At 45.4% G+C, this 17,374-nt stretch overlaps 1 protein-coding gene and 1 non-coding gene across 3 annotated transcripts; both read left to right on the forward strand.

The window, feature by feature from the left end:
* Positions 1-2,627: 2,627 nt before the first annotated feature.
* Positions 2,628-2,700, forward strand: trnat-agu (transfer RNA threonine (anticodon AGU)). The gene has a single exon. It is a non-coding gene; the product is annotated as a tRNA-Thr (tRNA).
* A 5,617-nt stretch (positions 2,701-8,317) lies between these two features.
* On the forward strand, positions 8,318-11,528 carry LOC144698324 (uncharacterized). Of its 2 annotated transcripts, XM_078570280.1 has the most exons (2): positions 8,318-9,264; positions 9,349-11,528. In XM_078570280.1, exons 1-2 carry the CDS (start codon positions 8,576-8,578, stop codon positions 9,602-9,604), a joined length of 945 nt encoding a protein of 314 aa, XP_078426406.1. In that variant the 5' UTR covers positions 8,318-8,575; the 3' UTR covers positions 9,605-11,528. The 2 variants fall into 2 exon arrangements, with proteins under 2 accessions (XP_078426406.1, XP_078426405.1); XM_078570279.1 differs by having other exon boundaries at positions 8,318-11,528.
* The last annotated feature ends 5,846 nt before the right edge of the window (positions 11,529-17,374 follow it).

Genomic DNA, 17,374 nt, shown 5'->3' on the forward strand with positions numbered 1-17,374 from the left:
ATAATCCCTGCGCTGTAAAGATCCCAATGGAGCTGTCTGGAATGTTAAACGGTGACGTCATGCAGCAGCACTTTGGGTCTTTGTTTTGAAGAAATGGAATTCGGCTGTTCTCATTAGGAATGCTGGAGACAGACTGATCAACAATGTCATCATCAAATGTCACAGCGCAGTAAGAGGCCCGAAGATGGAAGCAAAATATTGTAGACGCTGGAAATCTGAAATAAAAACAGAAAGTGCTGGCAAAAACTCAGCAGGCCTGGCAACATCTGTGGGGAGAGAAGCTGAGTTAATGTTTCGAGTCCGTATGTCTCTTCTTCAGAGTCAAGCCGACTCGAAGCATTAACTCTGCTTCTCTCTCCACAGGTGTTGTCAAACCTGTTGAGTTTTTCCAGCATTTCCTGTTTTTACTACAACGTGAAGCCATTCACCCCATCGTATCTGTGCCAGCTATTTTTAAAGAGCTAACCAATTCGTCTCAAATTACTTCTCTCTTTCCTTAAACCTGAGTTTTCCCCCTTTCAATCATTGTCCATTTCTCGCTTGAAGAAGGAATTTCTGCAGAATCCATGCACATTTTGCCTTAGTTAACAAAGTTTCCCTGACCCAATGACATGAAGAGTTGGACTGGGATTTCTTATACAGTTTTTGATACAAACATTATTTATTTATGCAATTGATTTCATATCGAATTACAAAAGAACTTTACCCTGATCAAGCAGGTCATTATTATTTCTGAGCTGATATCTACAATCTAATTCCATTTGCTCTACAAACGGGAGAGCTGGATTCAGGTTCCAGTCTCTGGAGGAGTGGTTCCGTATCCCACCGCTCCCAAATTTTCAGTTGCTTCCCACTTTTGGGCACGTTAGGAATTCCATTTGGGTGAGCAAGAGACAAGTCCAGTTTAATACGGGGGGTGGGGGTTGGGGCGGGTTGTGGTCCTTTATTTTGACAGGGTGAACGAGGAGAGACAATGTAAATAGAAATTGGTGTGGAGGAAAGGCGTGTGAGTGGAATTGGTTTAGTTGCTCTTCCTGAGAGCCAGCACAGACACGACGGGCCGTACGACTTACTTCATAGTCATCTCTGATTTGATATGAACATGTTCTCCCTCAGGAAGTGCTGTTAGTCGCGGACGAATGTTGAGGGCGATGGTACTGACATCCATCGGGGTTTCCCCAATGTTGGTTTGCTGACTGCGGTTCTCGTTATTCCCGATTTTAACCAGGTGCCAGCAGGATTAGTTATCGGATAAATGGAATCAAACAAAAACTCCCGCGCTTTCATCTGCAAGGATTTGCAAAATCTGCATTTGGAAATGGAACAAAACTGAGCCGGTTTGGTGACATTCTTTCTTTCTGAGTGTTTGTCTCTCCTTAGCCCTCTGTCACTCTCGGTTTATATGTGTGTGTGTGTGTTCCTGTGTGTGTCAATGTGCTTCAGTTCCTCATTTTTACCGATCCACACTTTATTGACCTTAGTTTTGTGGCTTCATATTAAATTCGTAGAGAGAAAAGAAAAACAGGTTTAAAAGGTTCAGGAGGAATTTTCTTTCTGTATTTCTGAGTGGAGACTGTTCAGTTATTAAGTGTCCGTATGTTACAAAGCGGAGGGCGATTGAAATTTTCACTGAGCAACATTTAAACAGACAGACACCGAGCCCATATGGTCGAGTGGTTAAGGCAATTAACACATTGAGAGTATGATTTGTAAATACAAATACTCCAAACTGATACCCCGCGGACATTAGGAACTGTATTTCTTCTCGAAGCTGTTCCACGTGTGATATTTGCAGCTCTGATGTGAAACTTCAACTCTCGCTCCACTGATTCGGGCGGAACTATTGCGTTTTTCGGATATCAATCAATAAGTAAATCAGGCCTGTTTTAACAGTTTGTGCCAGATCAATAAACTTTCATTGCCTGTCCGAGAATCGAGTCCGGGCCATGGCGGTGAAAGGGCCGAATCCTCACCTGGACACCACGAGGAAAGCTGTCTATAACTCTTGCAACGTGCTTTATCTCCGCCCCATTTGCCCTTTTTCGGATACTTTCACCAGAGATAAGTTTCTCCGACAGAATTATATCATAAATGACATCTTCGGGCAATGACAGGCACTGTTTTTAATGGGTGAGCTGCAGTGAAGGATTCGCACCAATAAAGTGTCGTTCAACTGGTCTGGTTCCAAATCCTGTGCTGAAATTAATGAAAAATTTTGAAATTGCTCAGTGTCTTGACTTCAAAAGCGAGAATGTAAGAAAGTACATTCCCCCAAGCGTGCAATAAAATGTCGGAATGACTGGGAAATGATGCTTGGAAAAAATAACATTATAGGCAGCTCCAGCAAAGAAAGAGGCCATTCGGCCTGGCGCGCTGCTTTCAAGGAGATTGATTGGTCAGGAGTGATATTTGTGTCAGTGTAAACAGGCAGCAGTAAAATCTCTCACATAACCACGGCAGACATTCATCACTGAAAGCACATCAAATTTTGCCGTTTTCATGTCGCATCTTTTAATTATCTGTTCTCCATCTCAGACATTTCCAGGTCTATCATCTCTCATCGATGGGGAACGTTGTCCTGTTCCTCGTTCCACTAGGAGACTTACTGTGAATAAGATATGGCAAGTGGCTCCATAGCTCAGTGGTTAGAGCACTGGTCTAGTAAACCAGGGGTTGTGAGTTCAATTCTCACTGGGGCCTGCATGCGCAGTATGAAATTTGGTGGCAAGGTCACTTTTGAGGCGAGCACTGTAAAAGGATATCAGAAGGTTATGTGAGTGGCCAACAAGATGGCAGATGGAATATAATGTGGGCAGGTGTGTGAATAAGTTCCCTTGTTACTAAAAATTAGAACAGCAGAATGCTTTTGAAATTTGTAAGTGCTGATGTTCAGAGAGACTTGTGCAAGCAACGGAGAAAGTGAGCATGCAGGTACAGCAAGCAATAAGGAAGGTCGATGGCAAGGGGATTGTAATAAAGCAAGAATAAAGAAGTCTGTTTTGGTGAGACGGCATCTAGAATCCCGTGTGCTGTTTTCATCTCCACATTTATAAAAGGATATACTGGCAGTGGAGATGGTACAGAGAAGGTTCACTAAATTGGTCTCTGGGATGAAGTGGTTGTCCTATGATGAGAGGCTGAATAAATTGGGCTTCTATTCTCTGGAGTTTAGAAGAATGAAAGGCAATCTCATTGAAACCTACAAAATTCTGAGCGGGCTTGATAGGGTGAACACAGAGATTGTATCCACTGTTCAGGGAGTCTAAAACACTGGGGCACTGTCTCAGGATAAAGGGCCGATAATTTAGGGCTGAGATGAGGAGAAATTACTTCACCCCAAGGGTTGTGAATCTTTGAAGTCTCTACCCAAAGGGTTGTGGATGCTCCATCATTGAACACATTTAAGGCTGGGATGGACAGAGGTTTGCTCTCTCAGGGAATTAAGGGATATGGGGAACGGGCAGGATAATGGAGTTGAAGCCCAAGATCAGCCATGATTGAATTGAATGATGGAGTAGGTTCGATGAGCCGTGTGGTCTACTCCTGCTCCTATTTCTTGTGATCATGTGTATGATAAAGTCAGTAATTCATGTTATATTAAAAACAGAAAGTGCTGGAAGTTCTCAGGAGGTCTGACAGCAAATGTGAAGGGAGAAACAGAGTGAAGGTTTCAAGTTTAATTCGACTCTTTTCCAAACCATAAATTGGGTCCTAGTTACGACATTTTGCACAACATCGAGACAGGGAATGGAACCCAGGCGGTGAAAGCACCGAATCTGAACCACTAGGGTGTTTCTATAGCATATTCTTTGAACGAAATTAGCTTCCAACTGAAGGTTTAATGATTTAAGACAATTTAGAATCCATCTCTTCCTGCGTCTACTTATATCACTGACATAGTTCTGCTTTGTGCCCTTTGGCTACAAGGAAATCCTGCCCAAACTTTGCCACTTCTGCTGTTATTCAGTAAGTTCCCACACAAATAGATTTATGAATATTCAGTTCAAATAAAGCGAGAGAATGGAGGAAACATGTGCATAACATCCAACCTATTAGAAAGATTGGGTTCAAAGCAACGAATAGAAATTGATTCTCTGATTGCATATACTGAACTGGAACACACTATTACACCGATGGAATCCACTGTCTGTTCAAATGTTGCTCAGTGAAAATTTCAATCTTCCTCCGCTGTGTCACATATGGACTGAATCAATAAGCAGTCTCCACTTAAATAAATACAGAAAGCGTCAATCTCCTCTTGCAATTTTTAAACCTGTTGTTATTCTTTGTACCATTTACCATGATGATATATGATGCAAGTGAATAAAATTTGCAATGGTAAAAATGAGTTCACCCCCTCAGTAAACTGAACCACATTGACACACACATATGAACACACACAGACATATACACCGAGAGTGACAGCAGGCTCGGGTTTGTCCCTGAGGACTGGCAAACTCTCAGAAAGCAAGGATGCCACTAAATAGCTCAGCTTTGTTCCAATTCTGACTGCAAATTCTGTGAATGCTTATGGATGCACAGAAAAGAAGGATCACAGAAGTGAAACAGGAAAAACAGACGGGAGTGTTTGGAAGGTTCTGACTCCATTTAGCCAATAATTAATTCTGGAGGCACCAAAAGGAAGGAACACTGAGCAGTGCAATCGGCAGGATGCGAATCAGTGTGGGCAGATCCCAGTGGAGTTAGAATCCATCGGCTTAATCGCTCAGCCATGACTGGAGACCTTACACTGGTGTAAATGTTGTTCATGTAAAATCATGGAATGGTTACAGTAGAGAATGAGAGCATTCAGTCCCGCCTATTCGCAGTCACCCTGAAATTCCTACAGCCTCCCTTGTTCTTCCTACCAAGACGAACCAAGTCATATATCAAATTACCCGAGCCTATGCTAAGGAATTTGATGAAACGTCTGAAAGGACGAACCAACTGAAACTTTGGCAGTGATGAGATTCAAACACACAACTCAATTTATATTTCTCCCTTGTTGAAACTATGCTTCAGTTCTGCTGAAGGGCCATGAGGGCTCGAAACGTTGACTGATTTCTTCTCCGCCGATGCTGCCAGACTTGCTGAGTTTTTCCAGGTAATTCTGTTTTTATTTTGTTTTGGATTTCCAGCATCCGCAGTAGCTTTTAGCTTTTTGTTTTTATCAACTCAATAGAAGCTGCAGCCTAAATTGGCCACTCATACACTCTACTGCTGGCAATATGTTAGTAACCATTGCCTTGAGTGGTATTGGTGCTGAATAAGAACATAACAAGTAGCATCAGGAATAGCCCATTTTGTCGCTCGAGCCCCTCACTGTTCCAAAAACTCAGAGCCAAGGCAACACCACATCTTGAGGCCATTCAGCCCGAGTCAGAGGAACATCGGCCTTTCAGCTCTTTGATCCTGCTCCGCCATTCAATAAGATCATGGCTGATCTTGTGGTCTCAACTCCACTTCCCTGTCTGTCCGTTCCGTCCCGCGCCCCCCGCCCCCCCCATAGTCCTAGACTCGCTTGTCTATCAAAAATCTGTTTAATTCTGCCTTGAATAAATTCAATGACCCAGCCTCCAATGTTTCCTGGGTAACATTCCTCACACTAACGACCCCCTAAGAAAAGAAAAAAAACCTCTTCATCATCGTCTGAAATGGGAGACCTGTTACTCTTCTGGAAACTAACTCACCTGTTCCCATTCCCCTGCCCTTTCCCTGGACATGCTGCAGGTTTTAGTCCAGTTCCCTTTTGAAATCCACAACTGAATCTGCCTCCCCCACACGCTCTATCTAACCCAGCCACTGGCTTCATCCCTTCCCGCTCCCCGGACAGTTTCTCACCCAAATAAAGAGCCGCCGCACTACTTGGTGCAACCCCGGGATCGGGAGTTTCTTATTGAGAGTTTTGGGGCTCCACTGAGTGTTCGTGACGCCTCAACATCCACGCAGCCGCTGCCATTCCTCCCCACCACTCGGCCTCTCCATTCCACCCCAAGCACTCGGCCGCCTTTAGCCCTCCCCACTCACTTAGCCTCCCCGTTGCTCCCTTGCCACTCGGCCCCTTCATTCCTCTCCACCCACCGGCTCAATTCACTCGCATCGACATTCTGTTGCTCAGCTCAAGTTACACCCCGCAATGTGCATGCTCCTGGCAGAGTCCGGTACTGCGCCTGCGCAGGGAAATCTTGCAGTGAGGATCGGGCACATTCTACCCCGCAGCGAAGGCTGGGTAGGATCACCGCCATTGAAAGGTCACGTGGTTGAATAGAAAATTATGTTTTGTGATCCGAAGACAATGAAGCCATTGGGCCAATATGTACAATTATTTTTTTAAAATCACACGTTCACTTCAGCTGCTGAGACTCCAATGGGTTCACACGCAACCGTTGGGGTTTGTTCTGCTGTTGGTTACTCCCAGAACAGAACTGTGGTGGAGGTTTTAGGCACATTGGTTGCTGGAATAAATTAGTTAATAAGTCTGTATATTATCTCCATGGCTGCAATGGTAATCGGAGTTGGAAACTAAATTATCCATTTAAGATTTCGCTTTCTCCATGGCGGTGTTCCTACCCAGCATTCGCTGCGGTGTAGAATGTGCCCTATCTTCACCACAGAGGCTCCCGCGCAGGCGCGGTGGTGGGATGAGAAGGGAGCATGCGCAGGTCAGGTTGGCGCATGCGCAGTCTGGATGAGCAACAAATGGGATGCGGTTATCTCAGCTACACAACCGGAGAGAATTGGCCGACTGTAGGAGGAATGGAGACGGCCGAGTGGGTGGGGAAGATTCTCAAACACCCAGTGGAGTCCTTAACCCCAAAGGAAACTGCCGGTCCCGCGGTCACACCGAGCGGGGCGGCGGTTATTTATCGGGTGAGAAGCTGCCGGGTGAGCGGGGAGGGATGGAGCCGGCGGCTGTTTATCGGGTGAGCGGGGAGGGATGGAGCCGGCGGCTGGGTTAGACAGGAGGGATCACAAACACCCGGTGTAGACCCCAAACCCCTAGTAAGAAGATCCCGGGTCCGGGTTTGAACCGGCGGCAGCTGCTCAGGGTTTTCCCGCTGACAGGCCCGGGGATCAACGGCCGCCATCTTTATAAGGGTCAGTGTGCGGCGGAGCGCATGCGCGGACACAGATGGCTCAGCCCCGCCCCTCATTCACTCCGATTGGCTGGAGGACCAGCCGCTCCCGCCTGGTCCTCCAGCCCCGCCCGCTTCCTATTGGTCAGTCACAGAGAGAAACAGCAGAGAAACAAGCCCTTCGGCCCATCGTGTCTGTGCCGGCCCGCAAGCCCCCATCTATTCTAATCCCATTTTCCAGCACTTGGCCCCTAACCCTGTAAACTGTGGCGTTTCAGGTGTTCATCTAAATCTTCTTAAATGTTGTTGCCTCTACCACCCCCTCAGGCAGTGAGTTCCAGTCTCCAACCACCTCCTCCGGGTGAAAAGATTTCCTCAAATGCCCTCTAAACTTCCTGCCCCTTACCTTAAATCGATGACCCCTGGTTATTGACACCTCTGCTACGGGGAAATGCTTCTTCATTTCTACCCTATCTCTGCCCCTCACAATTTTGTAAGTAAAACAACCCTAACCTATCCAGTCTCTCTTCATTGCTGAAACTCTCCACCCCAGGCAACATCCTAGTGAATCTCCTTTGCACCTCACCAGTGCAGCCAGAGAAGCCGGAGCTGGAGCCAGAGATGCCGCCAATCACTCCCCAGTCATTCTGAGCTGGAGCAAGAGCAGTGCGGAAGCCCTAGGATGTGGGTGAGGAGGATTCAGAAACACCCGCTGGAGGCAGGAAACTCCCAATAAGAACCTGCAGCTCTGGGGCTTTTCACCACGAACAGGCCCAGTTTAATGGCCGCCATCTTGCTTCAGCAGCGAGCTTTGCGCATGCCCAGCTATCCTGGTGAAACAAGAGAGTAGGTGGGGCTTCAGGGTCCCAGTGAACAGGAGAAAAAGTGATTCATTCATTGATTTTATTCTCACTCTGGACACAGGGGTTTGAGAACTGAACTGAACCAGAGCAGATGGAAGGAGAAACTGGGAGTGGAGGAAACATATGGGGGAGATGGTATGATCGGTTTGGAATTTAGCACAGGAAATTGGAGAGTGTTTGGGCCGAGGATTAGCAGCTTTGGGAAATGAGAAAATAAAAACGAGAATTGTCTGCTCTGAACTCCTATGCTGTACTTAGTGATTACTTTTGTTAACTCTCTTTACAGATCTTAGAAGGGAAGGATTTGGAGATGCGCACTGAAACTAAGCATCTTGGTTGAGTCAATTGTTATCCAGAACCTTAATACCGTCGACCTTTGAAGGTGGAAGGGAAAATGTTCGTCTGTTTTGTCTCCAAGAAAATAATTGAAACATAAATGTGACTGGACAAGCATAGAGACACATATACAAAAGTGAGAGTGTTTCAGCACACTGACTGTGGAAGGAGCTTTAACCAGTTACACAGCCTGGACAAACATCACACCATTCACAGCAGACAGAAACTGTCAGCTGTTCTGTGTGTGGACAAAGTTGCAATTGATCGGCTCAACTGTAGGAACACAAAGACATTGGCACCATGGAAAAACCTTGGAAATGTGGGGACTGTGGTAAAGGATTCATTTATCCATCCCGGCTGGAATACCATCGACGCAGTCACACTGGGGAGAGGCCGTTCACCTGCTCCAAGTGTGGGAAGGGATTCACTCAGAAAACCTCCCTGATGTTACACCAGAGAATTCACACTGAGGAGAGGCCCTTCAGCTGCACTTACTGTGGGACGAGGTTCAGGTATTCATCCACCCTCACTACACACCAGCGAGTTCACACTGGGGAGCGACCGTTCACCTGCTCCATGTGTGGGAAGGGATTCACTCAGTCAGCCAGCCTGCTGAATCACCAGCGAATTCACACTGGGGAAAAGCCGTTCACCTGCTCTGTGTGTGGGGAGGGTTTCACTCGGTCATCCAGTCTTTGGTCACACCAGCAAATTCATACTGAGGAGAAGCCTTTCAGCTGCACCTCCTGTGGAAAGAGTTTCGGGCATTCATCCACACTTGCTGTACACCAACGTACTCACACTGGGGAGAGACCGTTCACCTGCTCTGTGTGTGGGAAGGGATTCACTCAGTCATTTGACCTGGTTAGACACCAGCGGCTTCACACTGGGGAGAGACCATTCATCTGCTCCGTTTGTGGGAAGGGATTTGCTCGATTATTCAGCCTCCAGTTACACCAGCGAATTCATACTGAGGAGAATCCATTCAAGTGCAGTAGCTGTGGAAAGAGTTTCAGACAGTCATCTGTCCTCATTGAACACCAGCGAATTCACACTGAGGAGAAGCCGTTCAGCTGCACTTCCTGTGGAAAGAGGTTTAAGCATTCTTCTGCCCTCACTGTACACCAGCGCACTCACACTGGGGAGAGGCCGTTCACCTGTTCTGTGTGTGGGAAAAAATTTGCTCAGTCATTTGATCTGGTGAGACACCAGCGAATTCACACTGGGGAGAGACCATTCACCTGCTCCGCATGTGGGAAGGGATTTGCTTGGTTATCCAGCCTTCAGTCACACCAGCGAATTCACACTGAGAAGAGCCCATTCAGCTGAAATATCTGTGGAAAGAGTTTCAGACAGTCATCTAAGCTGACTGTACACCAGCGAGTTCACATTGAGGAGAGACCATTCACCTGCTCCGTGTGTGGAAAGGGATTCACAAGGTCCTCCAACCTGCGGACTCACCAGTGAATTCGTAAATGACTGTGGAGTTGGATTCTGTGGTGACTGCTTCTGTTAATCATGTCCAGGATTGATAGTCTGACAATAATTAGGTTTGTTCCTGCTGATGTTAACAGCCGTATAACTGGCTGGAGTTTAATATTCTGTTTCTGTCACTGATTTTCTGAACTGCAGTGTATCTCTTAAAAGCACCATCTGTGATATTACCCTTAATTCAAGAACCCATGACAGGAACGCATTTATAATAAAATTATTAACTTTTACTTTATCCTAAATTTATCTTTGGCACGAACTCTACAATTCAGTGTCTGAGAGGTTCCACTGATTAACATCTCCAATTAGAAAGTGCTGATTAATCCTTGCTGACAATTCTTACTGACTTGTACATTACTCACAGTGACACCTCCGTTATGTAATTAAATTATCAAGGAAGATAAACAAAATAGTGAAGTATTTTATAGGCTCATCGATGAAAGCTTCATCAGTCAACATTGATATTGCTGAATCTTGGAAGTCGCTGAGTTCAATCATTTCTGACACAGCAGCAACAACATTTGGGAAAGGTGGAACCCACAACAAAGAATGGCTTGAGACCTACTCAGCAGAGATGAATCTGTCATTGAAGCAAAAAGCAAAGCCTACCCGATTACAACATAAACCCAACAGCTAGAGCACTGCGTAACTTGAAAGTAGCTGAGACAGTTGTGTAAAAGCCAGGGAGATACTGTGCAAATAAACACTGGATCAACCCATGTCAAGAAACCCAAACTGCCTGTGACAATGGAAATCTACGTGCTGTGTATGATGGGATCAGGAGGGCGCTTGGTCTGACCATCACCAAAGTTACCCCCTGAAATCAGCAGATGGTGAAGTTCTCATCGACAGTAGTAAACAGATGTCCCACTGGGTTGAACTGAACTGTGAGCTGTACTCCCATCAGACAGACATCTCCCAGTCTCTGTTTGACTCTCTCCTGCAGTTTCCTGTCATGGTTGAGTTGGATGAGGACCCTCATCATTTGAGCTCAAAAAGGCCATTAATTGCTTAGCAAGCAGAAAGACACCCTGCAAGGATGGAATTCCAGCTGAACTGCTCAAGCCCAGAAAGTCCCATCTACTGTCACAGCTTCATGACCTCCTCCTTCTCTGTTGGGAAGTAGGATCCTTTCCACAGGACACGTGTGTGATTGAATAATGATCACAATATACAAAAAGAAAGGTGACAGAGGAGATTACAACAACTACAGGGACATCTCACTCCTCAGCATCACAGGGACGTCCTTCACTAGGGTCAGGCTTAAAAGACTCCATCTACTTGCAGACCGAGTGTATCCAGAAGCACAGTGCGGTTTCTGTGCTGGCAGATCTACAGTGGACATGATCTTCTCCAAGCTGAGAAAAATACTAAGAGAATTGGAAAATCAAAGATTAAAATAGGATTTGCTTTATCCTTGATCTGAAAATGAAGCTACATAAAGTTGACACAAGTGTGCACATTTGAGAATGTTTCTTCAGCCCCTTTGCTAACAAGCTGAGAAGTTAACCCTTTCCACTGACAGCACAGTGACAATGTAAACAAAAGGCTTTGCTTTTTAAAGATTTGGCTTCATCCCATTTGTTATCATTCAGGACGAAGTGCCTGAGAATGGGAGATATGGGAGTGATCTACAATCTGATTGCAAGTATCTGTACTTCTGTCTCTGATCTACAAACACCACATTATGAGTATTAAATGGGACAATAAAGTTCCTCCAGTTTTCCTGAATGAGATAGAATGGTAATTAATGGAATGACGCATTTAGAATAAAAGAGAAAATCACACCACCAGTTGGGAAATGGAATAATTCACCTGGGTATAATTCAATGGTATAGTTCAATCTGATGTACATGTACATTCAAGTGAAAGTCAGGAAAGTTTTTAAGATGAGACCAGTAAACAGAGATTTCTCTTGGTGATGTTTGTGTCCTTGCCTCTGTATTTAACAGAAACTGAATTCGACAGTTTGGCCACTATCCAAGGCATCAGAACCAGGCAGGGTTAGATCAGCAAAGATCTTCAGACAGACGCCCCATTGATATTTTGATAAGATCACTTGAAAGGCCAAGGGCGACTTGCATAGGTTGGCACATGTAGCATGGTATTGGGATACTGGTGTGAGTGTGCAGATGTGATATGTCACATGTGGTGTAATTAACATGTGGAAATGCATGGTGACCCTGCACTGAAGAACAGGTCCCAGACATGCTCAACTACTTGACAACAGAACAACATGAAGTGATTATTGTGGAAAATTGAAGGAGACATTTTAAATCATCAAGACATTAACATATATTCCATAGTGAAACTAACTATAAAACAATCAGCATTGAATTAAACACACTCGTATCTATCAGAGAGATTAAAGTTAAAGTGAAGAGGGAAATTGAATCTGGATTTAGAAAATATCCAAAAGGTGGATGCAGGTGAACAGAGAGCTGGAGAATCTTTAAAAACCGTGCATGAACTTTTGTTGAACCAGATGTATTTACAACATTCCAAAAATGTCGAATTGAGAGAGATGATCAGCAGGTGGGGAGGATGAATCTCAGTCGATAGTTATCACATTTTAGTCGAAAAGTTTTGACATTTATTCTTGGTGGCAGCTCAAGGGTTTGTGTTGCTGATTCTGATCATTCTAGTAGCTTTAGTATGTTATCTACGGTTTGTCATCAAGAAATTAGGAAAACAAGCTCGGAGCTTAGAAATAGTGAGGCTAGTCAGAAATCAGTTGTGAGAAGTCAATAAGGATTTTCCCTTTTCATGGTGGGGAGATCTGTAAGAAATCATTGTCTAATAACCTTATAAAACCTTCAGAAATGCATTGAATATTATAGGAATAGGTCTCTATCTTTTGTTTAGGAAGAATGAGGGGAGATGGGAGAGAAACTGGAGAAAGATGTGGTTTCAGGGCTCAGACAAGAGGAAACTTTAGAGACAGTTTGTCCCGGTGGGATAGTGGAAGGGAGGGAAGCAGCAGAGGCAGATGATCGGATTGTCCCAATCTTAGTGACAAAGAAGCTCCATGAACTCCTCACACTTGTTGTTGGAGGTGACGATGGAGGAGACGGGGAGAGGGAGAGCCCTTCAAAAGGAACTAACTTGTGTTAGAAATCTTAAAAAGACTTGACACACGGTGAGTTGAACACAAAGCTGATTTATTTGACTTTTATCCAGAATATCAACCCCTATAACTGGGCTGTAGTTTATTAACATCAGCAGAAACAGCCCCAAATGAACATGGTGAGTCCTGGATGGAATTTCACAACAACATCCAATCACTGTAGTTACTTGTGAACCCGTTGGTGTCTCAGCAGGTGGTATGACTGAGTGAATCCCTTCCCACACTTGGAGCAGGTGAACGGTTTCTCCCCAGTGTGAACTCGCTGGTGTGTCAGCAGATGGGATGACTGAGTGAATTCCTTCCCACATTCTGAGCAGGTGAATGGCCTCTCCCCAGTGTGACTGCACTGGTGTTCAGTGAGGTGAGATGACCACCTGAACCCAGTCTCGCACTGAGAGCACCTGAACGGTCTCTCGTCAGTGTGAAGACGTTGATGGGACAGCAGATTCCCAGAACTTATGTAGCACTTCCCACAGTCTGGACATTTAAAAGGTCTCTCCTCAGTGTGAACTTGCTGGTGTGTCAGCAGGTTGGATGAATCCGTAAATCCCTTCCCACACTCAGAGCAGGTGAAAGGTCTCTCCCCAGTGTGAACTCGCTTGTGAGTCAACAGGTGGGACAACCGAGTGAATCCCTTCCAACACTCGGAGCAGGCGAACGGCCTCTCTCTAGTGTGACTGCGCCGATGTATTTCCAGCAGGGAAGGGTAATTAAATCCCTTCCCACAGTCTCCACATTTCCACGGTTTCTCCCCGTTGTGACTGCGTTTATGTTTTGACAGGTCAGATGATCGGCTGAAGCCTTGTCCACACACAGAGCACGTGTACGGTTTCTCCCCACTGTGAACGGTGCTTTTTCCCTCCATGTTTAAAATCCAATGATATTCAGGTTACGATAAATTGGGCGACTCCATCAAATTCTGAAGTGATGTTTGGTTTCAGTTTCCTGATGATAAATCCTCCCCTTCTGTGAAATTGATTTAAAACAGAAAAAAGGGAGTGAGAGAGAACCCACAAAAACACAAAGGCAGGTTGTGAAACTGAGCTGAATGAATCTGGGAATTTGTGAGGCCGGCACTAGGAAAAAGTGACCATGAAAACTGCTGGATTGTCATAAAAACCCAACTGGTTCACTAATGTCCTTCAGGGAAGGGAACCTGCCACCCAGTCTGGGCCTACACAAGACTCTGGCCTACAAGGGTGGAGAGAGGTGAGAGAGGCAGGGGGTGAAGGTATATCTACAACACAACAAGAATTTGACAAAATTTCCAGAAACCTCAACCTCCACCCCCCGGAAGGACCAGGGTAGATGTATGTGAACACCATCACCTCCAAGTTCCCCTGCAAGTCACACACCATCCTGACTTGTCTGTCATCCAGTATTTGATGAGCAGAAAGTTCCTCCATTTAATTACTGGGAAGACTGAAGCCATTGTCTTCAGTCCTAGCTAAAAAATCCACTCCCTAGACACTGACTCCATCCCTCTCCCTGACTGACTGAGACTGAACCAGACTGTTGATAGGAATAGGAGTAGGCCATTCAGCCCGTCAAAACTGCTCCACCGTTCAATCCGATCAATGTCTTTTTCCCCACACTATCCCCATATCCCTTTATGTAATTGCTAATTCCTTTGTTCCCTCTAGACTCAACTCCTGGCTGGCCTCCCACATTCAGCACCCCTGTAATCCAGAACTCTGCTTACTCGCACCAAGTCTTGTTCACCCATCACCCCTGTACTCACTGACTTACAAAGGCTCTGGGTTAAGGAGAACTTCAATTTTAAATTTCTCATCCTTAGTTTAAATTCGTGCAAGGTCTTTCCTTCCCTACCTCTGTAATCTCCTCCAGCCTCACAACCCTCCAAGGTATCTACACTTCTCTAATTCCGACCTCATCAGCATTCCTGATTTTAACTGCTCCACCTTTGGTGTCTCCCCCTTCAGCTGCCACGGCCACAGGCTCTGGAATTTCCCCCGTAAACCTCTCTTTCCTCCTTTAAGATACTCCTTAAAATCTACCTCTTTTAGTAAACCTTTTTTCATCTGCCCTGATATCTCTTCATGTGGCTTGGTGTCAAATGTTGCTTTCTATCACTCCTGTGAAACACCTTGGAGGGTTCTGTCACACAATAGAATTAATTAATTAACGTTTCAGGGTGGACAGTATGTGATAGTCAATATGAGCTCAGAGTGGGAGAAATTGACGATAGCACAGGAAAAACAATTCCTGACTATGAAAGATACTGTGGGAAGATAAAGCTGGGAAGCCAGCAGCACTTGTTCAGTGGGTGGGCAGCAGTGGAAACCTCATTTAGACAGAGTTGGCAGAAGTTACAGTAGAGTACGAAACGTAGTTAAAACACACCCAGTATGAGAGGCAGGGGAGTTTAGACAATGGCAGAGAGGTGGTCAGGAAGGGCAGAGGTAAAACAGGGCAATAGGTGGACATGGATTCAGATCCACAGTGGAGGAGTGACACCAGCCATTGAACTCTCACAGATAACATAGCACAGCATTAAAGGTCTCAATTGTAGATGAATACTCAAAAATATTAACCTCTGAAACTATTTCACTTGTTCCAACTTTAAACTCCCCTGTTGCAGCCTGCAGCTGGAAAGATATCAGAAACACTGAAGTCAAAGAAAAATCTCCCAGTTGAGGAAATACCCAGGGAGCGGGGTGATGTCACCGTGTAATTGTCGATGTGCGATGATGTCACAGACACAAACACAGAACATCTGGGTCTGTGCAAACCAGTGATCAACACACTTCATGAAGGATGGGAGGGTCCTTGAGAGGCTGCAGAGCAGATTTGCCAGAATGGTTCGAGGGATGAGGGATTTTAATTATAAGGTTAGGTTTGAGAAACTGGGGTTTTCCTCTTTGGTGTGAAGGAGATTGAGGGGAGATTTGATAGAGTTGTACAAGATTATGAAAGGTATGGGTAGTGTAGTTAAATGAAAGCTTTTCCCATTAGCTGATTATGAAAGGATTAAGGGACAGAGATTTAAGATTTTAGGCAAGATCCACAAGGGGGATGTGAGGGAGAGATTTTTTACCCGGTGACTGGCAGTGACCTGGAACTCAATGCTTACATTCAAAGGCTGATGATATTCAGGTCCTGATGAATCAAGTGACTTTCAGATTTTGATGTGATGTTTGGTTTGAGTTTCTCGTCTCCACTCTTCTAACATCCTGTAAATAGAGTTCACAAGATCCATCACTGTCAGTCCAGGACAGAAATTCTGAAAGGCCAAACGTTTCTCTTGGTTTGAGTTTGTTATGTGTAAAACCTCCCCTTCTCCCCTGTAAAAGGAATTTCCAAAATCCATCCCTGTCAGTCCAGGATAGAAATGCACAATATTCTCTCCTCCTGCAACCTGGGCCAGGATGACCGCGCATGCGCCCCGCTGCACATTGCCCCCTATAAAAATGGCGGCCGTTACCCCGGGCCTGGCGAAGGGAGAATTCCAGAATTTTTCGGCCCGTTCTCTGCAAACACAAGACCGGTACCTTGTTATTTGGGGTCTGCGGTCTGCATTGTGTCTTTATGAAGCCTCCCTGCCCACTCCGCTGGCTCCATTCCTCCTCACACACCCACTAACTCTGTTAGTTTGCTCCACTCGACATTCACCCGCTCTGAGCAGTTTCACTCACAGACCAGCACTGCGCATGCTCGTGAAACAGACGTATTGCGCATGCTCTAAACACACACACACACACACACACACACACGCAGGGTAATACGCATGTGCAGGGAGCTGCTGTAATGAGGATAGGGCACATTCTGCCCCGCCGTGAATGCTGGGAGACTACCCCGCCATTCAAAGGTGATAATATGCAACTGAAACATATGTCCTGTAATCAGAATACGATGCCAAGGGGGCAAGATATAAAATTCTTGAATTAATCGATGCAGTGACCAAATTGGTCTGGTCTCCACCATAATTCTCTCCTGGACATAATGAACAGCCGAACAAAGCCCTACATCTAGACCTGAACTCACTGGAGTCTCAGCAGTTGGGGTGAGCTGGTGCCTTTTTTTCGCTGCCAAACATGGAACATTAAATGCCTCTTGCCAGTAGCAATGCCCTGACTGTGGATCAAACTCTTTGAACTTTTCAAGTTGGAGTATGAGCACGTGGGCAAATTGAATAAAGCCCTTTGTACTCATGAAGTATCTGAATGGCCTCGCACCAGTGAGACTGTGTTGCTGTGTTGGTAAAAGAGATGATGAGTGAATCCCTTTCCATTTCCAGCTGGTGAATGGTCTGTTTACAGTTTGAATTCAGCTCAGACATAGATCTCGAAATCTGCTGGTAATGGGTTCGTCCATAACAACAAGGAGCAGGAGTGGGCCATTCGGCCCCTCAAGCCTGCTGTGCCATTCAATAAGATCATGGCTGATCTGAAAGTAACCCGAAATCTATATCGTGCCTGCCCCCAATAATGTATCACCCCTTTGCTTACCAAGAATATATC

The sequence above is a fragment of the Cetorhinus maximus genome, chromosome 23 (assembly GCF_964194155.1).
Source record: "Cetorhinus maximus chromosome 23, sCetMax3.hap1.1, whole genome shotgun sequence".
Lineage (NCBI taxonomy): Eukaryota > Metazoa > Chordata > Chondrichthyes > Lamniformes > Cetorhinidae > Cetorhinus > Cetorhinus maximus.

Excerpts from the sequence above, each read along its gene's own strand:
- LOC144698324 (XM_078570279.1), top strand. The coding sequence starts at position 8,576 with ATGGAAAAACCTTGGAAATGTGGGGACTGTGGTAAAGGATTCATTTAT.